This window comes from Pelodiscus sinensis, chromosome 11 (genome assembly GCF_052426305.1).
Source record: "Pelodiscus sinensis isolate ZL-2025 chromosome 11, ASM5242630v1, whole genome shotgun sequence".
Classification (NCBI taxonomy): domain Eukaryota; kingdom Metazoa; phylum Chordata; order Testudines; family Trionychidae; genus Pelodiscus; species Pelodiscus sinensis.
The window spans coordinates 12615740-12628859 of NC_143062.1; the positions used below are offsets into that span (position 1 = coordinate 12615740).

The following is a 13120-nucleotide window of genomic DNA, read 5'->3' on the forward strand; positions in this document are numbered from 1 at the left end:
ATTTATTATTAATTATTGTGTAGATAAACAAAGTACTTATTACCATGTACTACTCTTTCTTTTTCAGACACCAGAGGAAATCTTACACCATCTGCAAAACATAGTAGACTTCGGAAAACACGTCATGAAACAGTTTTTTGGGGAGAAATATGTTCATTATGGGGTAATCATTTTATTCTTATATAGTTTAAGCATTTATCCATTAGTCTATTCTCATCTCTAACTATTTCTATAGTTCTATATAAATATATAGAACTGGATCCTATAGATAAAGTGATTTTTATTTGAATTGAGGTATGCAGACCTTTTTATGCATGTTTTCCATATGAGATGCACAACTTTGAGCAGAGCTCTCTGTGCTGTCTCCATATTCTATATTGTGATCAAATCATTAGCTTTTGCTCCATTGATTGAGCCATTGAAGATTATCAGTTTGGAAGTGTTGTACATAGGGATGTAAAGGTTTAACCATTTAACCAGTAAACTTTACCCTTAACCTTAACCAGCAAGCTTGCTACGTTAACTGGTAGCGCTGGCATGGCTGCTCCGGGGGCGGAGGGGAAGGCACCAGCAGTGGTTGCTCCAGCTTGACTGGGGGCAGGAGAGGGTATTCTGAAGTGGCCTCCTTGCTCAGCCTCCTTTAAGAAGGTTAAAAAATATGTTCAATCGATTAACCAATTAAATGGGATTTTACATTCCTAGTTGGAGTTAGTGTTTGGTGGAAGTGGGAGTAAAAGCTTTCATGCCTCTAAACTGATGCATGTAGGGAGATTCAGCTGTCTGAGCCTGGCTGTGTACCATTTTGTCACAGATTTGGTGTATGGGGAAGGAAATCTAGTTTATAGTAGTTGCCCTGGATTACAGGGCAGTGAAAAGGCCCACCAGGAAATAAGAGCCAGATCAAGGTGGCTTTAGACCTTAGATGTGAATGAGACATTGGAGAAATTTGTGGAAAAACAACCTCTTGTTTTGGTTGCTGAGGTACATATTTTTACCTTTTGTAAATGTTCCATGTCAGTTTTGAAAGGATAGCAGTAATTGACCATCCATAAGTATTGGAGCTTGAGATGAGTATAGTTTCTATGTCATCATGTTAATAATTAATTGAAAATGAAATCCCATTCTGTTTCAGTAGGGTTTTATGGCATAGAAGTTACATCCCGGGGTTCTCATGGTACCTTACTGAATCCGGTACTACCTGTTTTTCACTTATTATTATTTATTATTTTGATACTGTCATGAGTAACTGGGACTGTGGAACATTCAGTCCACTGAAATGAAGCAGGCATCCTGTGGAAAAATAGCATGTGATCATATGTGAGAAATGTGGGAGACAGCTGTATCTTCAACTAATAGGTGTATCTTTTTATATGATTGCTATCATGCTCCCTGCCACACTGAGGGCAGAGTTAATTGATTTCTGGGAGGTTTTACACATTACTAGGAAGCCAGATTATGACTTGAATTTACTTGTTGGTGCTTATAAAATGGCAGTTCATTAACTGGGCCACTCCGTAGGTCAAACTGACAGACAGGGGTGCACTCTGCCTCTCTGGCAGTCCAGATGACTGAGGCATGAAGGGGTGTACCTCAACTTGCAAGGAAGGATTATGTTTTGGTAAAATGGACTGCTAGGCATTTCATTGATTAATCATTTTCCTCTTTACCATTTAATTTAATCATTGCAACTACTTAACCCTTTCACCAATAGGGGCTGGAGCAGCTCCCTGCCCATGATGGGCAGGGGCCTGCTCCAGCCCCCGGGGCCCAGTGAGAGGAGGTAAAACACCCGAGGTATGCTCTGTTTGTCCCCAGCACTACCCCAGAGCCTACATCTCCAGCCAGAGCCCTTGTACCCCAATCCTTTCCCTTAGCCCTGAGCCTCTCAACCCCAGCTTCACCCTAGAGCGTGCACCCCTACTTGCAGCCCTCACATTCCTGCTCCCTAACCCTCTGCCCCAGCCCGAAGCCTCCTTCGGCACTCAGAACACCTTGGCTGCAGTCGTGTCACATGAATTTTCTTTCATACACCAATATGAAGGTGATATGTTGCACTTCACCTCCACACTGGTACACCTAAGAAAATTCATTCTGCTTAGGGTGAAAAAATTAGAGAGAACACTCATTATTTAAACTTAACTGCTTTGGTTGAAGTAGCAAACTGTTGTACCTCAACTTCTTACAGGGGCTACGGCCCTCTCATAACTGTACTTCTCAGGAGAGGGCTGAACAGTGCAGAAAACCATTTTGGGGAAAATCTGGGCCTGGGAGCATGAGGAAACTATTTCACAAATATTTTAGTAGTTGCAGCTTCACTATTTTACTGAGACCACTTTTTTTGTACTGCATATAAACTCTTAATTACCACAAGCCTGAAAATGCAAAGCTTAGAAGGACCAATTTAAAACCTATACAGTTATTAAATATCCTTTATAGACACACGATACACTTTAAAAGTCTCTCAGCACCTTCTGGAGCTATAAGTGAATGCTGTATGTCCAATTCTGAAGGGAGAGAGCTCCCATTTCTATGCTGCTAGTCTGTTACTGGTACATAGGTAAACAAAATGCTTTCTGGACTTTGACACAACTTTTGTGATTAGAAAATCTATATCATATCTGAGAGTGGGGCAAGATAAAAACATTTTTGGTAAATTGATTAAAAAAATCTAAAATTGCTTAGAAGTTCTTGGGTAAGTGTATTAGATGTGGGGGGGGGGGATTGGAGGAAAGGGGAGGTTAGATGAGATAGGTTTGTGCTGTGGCTAATACTTGACTGGGATGCAGGAGATAAAGGATAATTTGAGAATTTGCTGCAGATTTCCTTAGTGATTTTAAGCAATTTGCTTAATCTTGCTGTATCTCAGTTTTGCATCTGTAAAATGTGGATTGTACTTCCCATGTTACAACATGTAATAAGGATAAATGTATTACCTTTTGCAAAGTGCTTAGATACTGCAGTGACTAGGACCATAAAAATACTAAGATGGCAAAGAATATGATAAAATTACTTCAAGACCTGATTCTTCAGTTAAATCACCTAAGGCAGGGCTACTCAACTTTGGAAGCCCTGAGGGCCACAATGATACGTGCAGCACATGCAGAGCGCCTCAACTTAAGTGTGGTTGCAGATACATGCAAATATATATGCAAATAGCTTCTTTCACACTGACAGGCATGAATACAAAGATTAAGACAAAACTATACAACACACGGGCCCCATTTAAGTCAGGTCTGCTGGTATTAATAAAATGCAGTATTTACTCAATTTCCACCGATATGACAGCATTTTAATGAGCAATGACTGTTTAGGACTTTAACTGCTAAAACACATATCAACAGAAGACCCATTACATTGACAACGTTTTTGTTTTGCTCCCACCTGCGGGCCGTGTGTTGAGCCCTGCGTAAACATAAACCCAAACCGCACTGCAGGCCACAAACAAATGGGCCATGGGCCACAGGCCACGTGTTCAGTAGCCCTGACCTAAGGTATCACTTCTGTGTAAGGAGGGCATTGTTTGGGAGGGGTGGGGAGACGGATATTACCTCGACTGAGGGGCATTCTTTCAAAGGGACAGACCTGCAGTCTTTTTAGGGTAGAATTTCTTTAATTATCCAACTTCGGCATTGTCGACTTTTATCTGTTTTATATTGTTATAAATTTAGGAAAAAATTGGCTTTAAGCATCATTTTTGTTCCACTGGCAGCTTTAGGCTGACAGATAAAATATAGGAGGAACCTAGAACTATCTGTTTTCTTGGTGTCTCTTGGGTATATGAGGCTCATTTTTGTAATATAACAACTTAGTGGAACTTGCGTTGTAAATAGGGCACTAGTTTTACCCTTTATACTGCAGCAAAATCTTGGGTTTAATTAAAAAAAAGCATATTTGGAATATATCTATTGAACATTAAAACAAAAAAATCTAAAACATGTAACACAGCTAAGCCACAACAGACTAAAAGCTGTTGTCTTCTCTTATACTACACCTAGCTAAATCAACTTCATAATGGAGGTTGACATTTGCAGGAGCAGATGACCATTTCGCGGGGCCCAGGGCAGCACAATTTCGCGGGGCCCCCTTTTGCCACAGTGCATGTGCGGTGGCGCCACGGGGCTTCTTGAAGTGCGGGGCCCGGGGCAGCCGCCCCGCTCGCCCTGCCCTATATCCGCCCCTGGACATTTGAACACTAGTAACATTTCAGATAAATGTCAAAATACTGTATTAAACTCTGCCCATTCCCCAGGTCTATTTCTTAATATAACCTAGTCTCTTTTTTTTTTTTAACTGAGGAAGAGTAGTGATAAAATGTAGTAAACTCTAAATCTAAGCTGCCAAATTAAGGGAAATGGTATATTTGAAACTTTATGTGGACTTACAATTCAAATGGACTGTACGCAGTTTTAACTCAACCATTTGAAGAAGATAATACTATTACATTATGATATAATACACAACCTCCAGATTATAGCCACGCATGTTAGAGCATTAGGGTAGCACAAGGTGAGAGAGACAATTATTTTTATTGTAATTGAGGTAATACAATTATGAATCATTATTTAATTGATCGCCTTTGACTTCAAACCTTTTTTTGGAAGCATGAGCTATCCAGCTTGTTTCCTTGGTTGCTGGAGGAGAGGGTCTCTGTCCTCTAGTGCTTCCCACTCTTTCTTGGGTGGTTAACCTTCAAAATGTCTGGCTTCATTTTATGCTCTTTCTGGCTGATGAGCTTCGCTTGGAAGAGCCTGATATTTTAAAACTTGTAGTCCATTAACCTCCTTATTCCAATCCTTTGATAACTGAGTTGTTGCCAGAAGTAAGATCAGATCTAGTTACACTACAGCAGGGCTGGGCAAAATATGGCCCAAGGGCCAGATCTGGACCACCCTGCCTGGGACCCTCAGGGATGCAGCTGCCACAGCATAAAATGCGGTCCATGCGGCTCTCTGCTGTGTAGGAAGAGGAAGGCTTTGTGTGACCTCACAGCCCAATCCTCAGCTCCTGTTGGCTGGAAACAACCAGCCAATAGGAGCTGAGAGATTGGCTTGGGGATGTGGGCACCACAAGCCTCTTCCCCCTCCCGGAGCTGACAGCCACATGGAGGGAACAGGCTGCAGTTTTCAGTGGTCTGGGGCTGCAGCAAGCAGGGAACCAGCCTGCCTTGAGGGTGTTGCGGGCCAGGAGACATTTAGATAAGTGCTTCTCAGGCAAAGCCTACCTCTGGCACCCCTGCCCCTCCTGCACTCCAACTTCCTCCCCCAGGTCACCATCCAAACCCTTTGCATCCCCCTTCCCCAGGTCACAACTCGCTCCTGGGCTCTGTATCCCCTCCTACACCCTTCCCCCAGACCAGAATCCTCTCCTACACTCATACTCCCTCTCTGATCCTAAAACCCAATCTCCTGACCCAGGTCACAAACCCCTCCTTCATGTAAACTCTCTTTGAGACCTCACACTGTCTCCTGCACTCCAGTCCCTTACCCCGCGTGCCCTTCTGTACCCAACCTCCATCCTAGACCCTGTATCTCCTCCACAGAATAGTGCGGCCCTTGATCACTTTCCAAAATCTTGGAGTAGCCCCTACCCCACCAAAAATTATTGCCCATCCCTGCACTACAGTCTAGGAATTCTTGGGCTCTGTTTGGTTGCTGTGTTAAATCCTTGAGTCAGAGAATACTAGAACTGGAAAGGACCTTGAGAGGTTATCAAGTCTAGTCCCTTGCCTAGCCAATCTAGATCAGTGTTTCTTAACTTTTTTTTATATATATATAAAGTACCCCTTTTTAAAAATAAAAATTATAGGTAACCCCAGTACCTACAGGTTTCAGACACACACACTTTTTTTTCTACCATTGCAACACATTTGTTTAAACAACTTAATCGTAGCCGGGCAGGCGATGAAATTTGTGTTTAAAAAATATAAAAATAATAAAGCACTGTAAAATGTAAAACACAAATTCAGTTTTTTCCAAATTTCAGTTGTGTTGACATACCCCCCAGACTTCTCTCAAGTACCCCTAAGGGTACTCGTACCACTGGTTGAGAAACACTGATCTAGATCATCTCTGATTAGGGATGTGGAAGGTTAACCAGTTAGCCAGTTAACAGGTAAGAATGACCCTTAATAGGTGATGCTCACTGGTTTTAGTTAACCGGTAATTGGTGGGGGCTGAAGCAGATCCCTGCATGCTACAAGCCAGGGGCTACTCCAGTTCCACAGAGGGCCCCCGCAGATAGGAGCTGCTGTGGTGTCAGGAGTAGTCTCTGTCCATAGAATACTAGGACTGGAAGGGACCTCGAGAAGTCATTGAGTCCAGTCCCCTGCCCTCATAGCAGGACCAAATACTGTCTAGACCATCCCTGATAGACATTTATCTAACCTACTCTTAAATATCTCCAGAGATGGGGATTCCACAACCTCCCTGGGCAATTTATTCCAGTGTTTGACCACCTTGACAGTTAGGAACTTTTTCCTGATGTCCAACCTAAACCTCCCTTGCTACACTTTAAGCCAGGGGTGTCCAAACTTTTTTCAAAGAGGGCCAGATTTGAAGAAGTGAACATGTGTGAGGGCCGTCCCCGCACTCTCAGCCCCAAGGCGGAGGGCCCGCAGGGTCGGAGGTGGGCGGAGAGCGCAGGGCACGCCGGCCTCACGGCGGCCCAGGGGCAGGGCGAACCCGCAGCCGAGCGGGGGAGCGGGGCTGCGGACGTGCCCTACAGGGCAGGCTCTAGGACTGTGGAGGCCATGGGCGGCGGCGGCCGGAAGCGGCGCGCTGGGCGCGCCAGGTCAAAAGAGCGCCGGGGAGCCAGGAGAGGGGGAGGAAGCGGGGGCCATATTAAATCAGAACACGGGCCGCAATTGGCCCGCGGGCCGGACTTTGGACATGCCTGCTTTAAGCCCATTGCTTCTTGTCTTATCCTCAGAGGCCAAGATAAACAAGTTTTCTCCCTCCTCCTTATGACACCCTTTTAAATCCTAGTCCATGATGACTAGTATTTCCTGCTAAAATGCTTGGCAGCGCAGATTCACAGGTAATTAATCAGCCCCACCTAGTCAGATTAATCACCTGTGCATGGGCTCTGTGCATGGAGCTAACTGACTGGGCAGGGCTGATTAATCACCTGTGAAGCTGTGCTGCCTGCAGCTTAGTACACTGGTGGTGTCCCTAGGCACCTAGCAGGCTGGGGCTATTCTGGCATCTATGGCAGTCTCTGTTCTTGACAAGCTCGCATACCCCATAGACAGGGGCTGCTCGATGGGTTGGGGGTCTGCTTTAGCCCGGTAGGGCTAGAATGACCCCCTGCCTGGTGTCCCTTCTATTCAGTTAACAGGTTAAACATGATGTTTAACAAGTTAACCAATTAAACAAGATTTTACATCTCTATCCCTGATAGATATTTATCTAGCCTGCTCTTAAATATCCCTAGGCAACTTATTCTAGTGTTTAACCACCCTGACAGGAAGTTTTTCCTAATGTGCAGCCTAAACCTCCTTCGCTGCAATTTAAGCCCTTTGTTCTGTCCTGCCATCGGATGTTAAAGATGCCAATTTTTCTCCCTCTTTGAATCTGAACCCTTTTAGATACTTGAAATATGCGATCATGTCCCCACTCAGTCGTCTTTTTTCCAAACTAAGCAAACCCAGTTTTCCCTCCGGTCCAGTTTTGTGCCTTCACCTTTGTAATTTTGCTCGTACACACTTGTGTTATTTTATTCATCCTTTGTACTTTGTTCTAGTTTCCATTTTTTATACGACTTTTTTATTTTAAGATTGTCCAAGATATAAAATGGCAAAGATTTTGTGTAAGTATAGAGTACCAGGAAAAATGGATTTGTTACTTTCAGAAAATGCATCATAATCCTGTAGTTGCACAAAACTGACAAACTGGTGAAGGGCTATTTCAATGTTTTATGCCAGGTATGGTATTGCATATGGGATCCCCTGAGACATTCAGCATTAGATGAAATATGCACTGTTTTATAGGACTGAATTACACACACAACTCTCAACACCCTCTCCCCTCCCCCCCCCCAAAAAAGCTTGTTTTCACTGCTGCTCAGTTGACTTTTTGTGTAACATTTTTAACCCAGTTTGTTGATGCATACAATTTTGACTGGGTATCTTTTGTAAAACATTTTCTTTGAAAATATTTCTTTTTAAAAAGACTTGTGTTAAAATGTTAAATATTTTTGTTTTAGGAAGTTGTTCAGCTACCTTTGGACTTTGTAAAACAGCTTTGTTTAAAGATCCAGTCTGAGAGGCCAGGTAAGGATCCCATTGCTCTAATATTCTTGTATTCATCTCTAAAATGTTCCGTTAGATTGCACAAGAAAAATGTGACTTCTAAACTCCGTTGATTTTTTTTGATCAGTTACAATATCCTGTACTCATTGCTGTGGATAGGCTGTGGTCCGCATGAAAACTAATTCATAGACAAGGCTCCACAAATCATGTAATCTACTTGCCCGTGGTGAGTAGATTACAATTCGGCACAGCTGGCGCCGCGTGATCTGTGTGTGCGCAGCTCGCAGAACCGCGCGGCTGGTGAGCAGGGCTCACTGCCACTTGGTAAGCCCTAGTCACAGATATTGTTTCCACGGTGATATAGTAGATTTTTCCTAGAAAATTAATCTGTGGTAGTCCAGTCCCTACAGCGGAAAATTAAAAAAAATCTCACTTCCCACTGATCTCTCTTCGGCTCTTGGGTGGTTAGTTGAATAAATAAATGGTTTTTGCAGTCCTCTGGGGAAAGATATGGCCTAAAGTCTATATAAGGGTGTGTCTAGACTACAGAGTTTTGTCAACAAAAGTGGACTTTTGTCGACAAAACTATACCTGCGTCTACACTACCGCTGAGTTCTGTCGACATAACGTCAACAGAACTCAGCAGTTTTGTCGACGCTGGTAAACCTCATTTTACGAGGCATAACACCTTTTGTCGACAGAGTTCTGTCGACAGAAGGTGTTATTGCATGTAGGGTTATATCTAGACTACAGGGTTTTGTCGACAAAGCAGCTTGCTTTGTCGACAGAACTGAATGTGTCTAGACGCTCTTTGTCGACAGAAGTTTTGTCGACAGATACTGTCGACAAAACTTCTGTCGACAAAAGCCTGTAGTCTAGACGTACCCTAAGATAAAACATTCTACTTCATGGTGCCTGCAATCCAAAAGAACAGAAATGACTTGACACGTTTAAGGACAGGACTCTGTGTATCATGTTGCTGAAATGGATCCATCACGGGGAGTGGAATACACAGCACAGTTGAACAGTATCAGTAATACTACACGATAGTATTAACTAGTCTGGGAAATGAATAATTTAACTGACACTATAGGAAAAATGATGGTAGGCTGCATTAGTTATTAGAACTGGAATTTAGCCAAGATGTGACCAAACCTTCTCATTTCTAGGATTGCCCCCCCAATCCAGAGCTCTCAGAATTTTCTGCAGAATTCCCATCCTTGCACTGATTGATATTTATTCTTCTTAGCATGTGATACTGTCTTGAATTTATGGTTGTATGACTGCTTGATGAGGTCAAGTTCAAGTTGGCATAGCAGTTTTGTTTTTAACAGTGAAGTACAGTAAAACCTCCACTACCTGGAACATAAGCGTCCAGAAAACTGTAGAAACCAGCAAATTTCTGATGCCAGGAAAAGCAAAAGCGGGGGGGAAAAAAAAAAAAAGGAAATTGACCTTTTAAGTGCCGGGCCTCACCTCAGATGAACGTGTAGCACGTACCTGGGAGAGGGGGCATCTCCGTTTCCCCTATGGCTTCTGGCTCCTTCGGCAGGCTGGCTTCCCTGTCAGGCCAGGCCTCCTCTCCCCCCCCCCCCCTCCCGGTGGCTCCCGCCCCCTGCCATCTCTGTCTCCCGCCCCTCGGCATCTACCCCCCCCTTACCAGGCCGCATTCCGCCCCCCTGGGGGCTTGTGGCCCCTCCTAGCAGGCCACATCCTGGCCCCCACATGGCTTCCGAGGCCTCCCCGCCCCCGTAGGCCCTGTACAGCTCCCACCCTTCCTCAGATAACCAGAATTTTTAGAGGCAGCAAGGGCAGGTTAAAAGTTGATTTCCCCCCCCCCCCCAGCACTGTCTCTGTGGTGCTGCCTGCCCCCTCCCCTCCCGCCCCCGCACTGCTGCCTCTATCAGAGGCAGTAGCACAGGCAGTGGTGTAGGGGAAGCTGCTTCAAAGCAATCTCTGTCTGTAGGGGATCCCAGCAGAGAGCTGGGGCCCCTGTGGACAGGAGCTGCTGCTGGACTAGCCTCTGTTCACAGCAGCAGCCCTGTCCATAGAGAGGTCCAGGGGCTGTTGTTGGAGCAGCTCTTGTTCAAGGCCATTTAAACTGCAGAACCACAGCAGGTGGTAGCTCTTGGACCTGGCACGAGCCAGGACTGAAGCTTCCTGCCTTATTGACTATATAATGGACTACACGATTATCTAATTACTTTCTTCCTAACATTCCTAGTTCACAGGAGCCTATGATCAGCACTCAACTGGCAACAGTTTGTCTCCCAGAGGATGTGTTCCAGATCAGTGGATAATAAATTACCTAGAGTCAAGTCCAATTAAGATGGTACTTGCTTATCCAGAACTTAGGTTGCATATTGGTGTATATGTTGTGATTCTGCGTAGCCATCTTCACTTATGGCTCCTATAACTTCAGCTGAGGTCCTAACACCATAGGAACAAGAGGGTCACAGTCCCAAATCAAGCAGGAGACTAGTTGTTGGCTATACCTGAAGAAAGCCTGAAAGAAAATTTGATTCTCTGACAATGACACTTCTTCATGGTTGTTTTAGGAACTGGGTGGGGGCCAATGTTCCCTCTCAATTTTTCTATCTATATGCAGAATAAATTTTGTTATATGCCCTGAGGCATGTATGGATGTGCACCACAAGTAAGAACACATACTGTTGGCTGTGAGCACGCTGTTAATTAGTTGGGTGGCATTTGAATCTCTCCTGAATGGCCTCCCAAGTGCTCAGCTTACAGGAAACACTAATGGGGATTCCACCTGATCTCAGGTATCTTAAATTCCCACATAAACATTCTGGAGTTCAGGCCCACAATATTTGCTTGTGTGGCACTCCTAACCATCCTATGGAACTTCATGGTGTAGATACTGATAGTACGTCTGCAATGAACCACATAGACAAGCAGCGAGGAGTTGGTTCATGGTGCATGGTGTAGACATTGACTATACACCCGCAATGAACCGCATAGACAAGCAGTGCGGAGTTGGTTCATCATCCTTATGCCAGGAGGCAATCAAGCTATTGATGTGCTTTCATCTACATAGAATAATCCTGTAGGCTCTGCGCCTTCTGGGATTCAGCAACAGTCTGGCATACTTCTTCAGCAAGGATTTAGTAGTCCCCACTAGTGGTTACTGCAAAAGTCCATCATAGCACCAATATTCTGTTAATGGGGGATTCCTACAATATATCTTTTCACCACCAAATGCTCAGGATTAACTTCAGAAAAGGCATGAGCCTGGGTTTGATGCCAGAGGCATTTCTGCTGCAGTCTGTTAAGGCCTCTATCTGCCATTCCATGGATTTCCCCCTTCTTCTTGGACCTCAAGATGACATCCAGAGCCACAGTGATTCTCTTTACTGATTGAGGATAATTACGCCTGTCAGAGCTATTGCAGAGGGAGACAGTTATGCTGCCATTACGTTTCATGTTCCACCATAAGGTGGTTGCAAAATTTCACCTCATCCCAGTCAGTCTTCCTCTGTCTTGTGTCCAAAAATCCACACTATGCAAGGGGGGAAGAAATGGCACATTCTGCATATCTCCAGAGCCCTACTTTCTTACATTGATAAGATCAAGCATTTTAGTCCATCTCCTTCTCTCTTTTGTAGCCCTAATCTGATCTAAAACAGGTCATCTAGCCACAGATTCTCTAAATGTAATACAGGCAGTCCCCGGGTTACGTACAAGATAGGGACTGTAGGTTTGTTCTTAAGTTGAATCTGTATGTAAGTCGGAACTGGCATCCAGATTCAGCCGCTGAATCTGGACACCAGTTCTGACTTACATACAGATTCAACTTAAGAACCCCAGGCATCCCCAAGTCAGCTGCTGCTGAAACTGATCAGCAGCTGATTCCAGGAAGCCTGGGGCAGAGCAACTCTGCCTCGGGCTTCCTGTAGTCAGCCGCTGGTCAGTTTCAGCAGCGGCTAACTTGGGTACGCCTGGGGTAGAGCAGCTCGGGTGCTGCTGGGTTGCTCCAGTAGCGCGGCCGCTCCTCGGCGCTACTGGACCAACCCAGCAGCACCCCAGCTGCTCTGCCCCAGGCGTCCTGATTCAGCCACTGCTGAAACTGATCAGCAGTGGCTGAATCAGGACTCCTGGGGCTGAGCAGCTGGGGTGCTGCCGGGTTGGTCCAGTAGCACCAAGGAGCGGTGCTGCGGGACCAACCGGCAGCGCCCCACCTGCTCTACCACAGGCCCCGGGCTTTGCTCCACATCTCCCTGGTCTGCTGGGGGGGGGGGGGGGCACTAGCTGCCCCCCCCCCAGCAGACCAGGGAGACGCTGAGCAAAGCGGCGCAGGACCCGGGGCCGGACCCGCGGCCGCTTCCAGATCAGCTGGAAGCGCCGCGGGTCGGGCCGGGTCCTGCGCGGCTTTGCTCAGCGTCTCCCTGGTCTGCGCCCGGCCCGACCCGCGACGCTTCCAGCTGATCAGGAGGCGGCCGTGGGTCTGGCCCCGGGTCCTCCGCCGCTTTGCTCCCCGTCTCCCTGGTCTACTGGCTCCCGCAGCAGACCAGGGAGATGGGGAGCAGCTTTTCTCGCCCCGGAGGAGGCGGGCGGCGGGACCAGGCGTCCCGCCGCTTGAGTCCTCCGGAGCGAGAAAATCCCCGTTCGTAGCTGCGGATCCGACATAAGTCGGATCTGCGTAACTCGGGGACTACCTGTACTGTATTTCTCTTTTATGAGATACTTAGGGAGTATCTTCCTCTGAATGTTGTCGCTAACTCCACAGAGCAGAGACCGCATCTTCACTCTGCTTTAGGAGTCTACAGTATCTGAGTTCCCCAAGGTGGAATAACTCACCTTAATCTAACACAGTGGCTATCAAACTTTTGAGCCCCCAGCCCACTCTGCTCA

The 13120-nt window shown here is 45.9% G+C and overlaps 1 protein-coding gene across 3 annotated transcripts in view; it reads left to right on the plus strand.

The window, feature by feature from the left end:
- IPPK (inositol-pentakisphosphate 2-kinase) overlaps positions 1–13120 on the plus strand; it is an 88441-nt gene that overhangs the window by 46191 nt on the left and 29130 nt on the right. For all 3 annotated transcript variants that reach the window (XM_075939712.2, XM_075939711.2, XM_089781095.1), the window contains 2 exons: positions 68–163; positions 8203–8269. In XM_075939712.2, the coding sequence (XP_075795827.1) occupies positions 125–163; positions 8203–8269 (106 nt within the window). In that variant the 5' untranslated portion in view covers positions 68–124. The remainder of the gene's footprint in view (positions 1–67; positions 164–8202; positions 8270–13120) is intronic.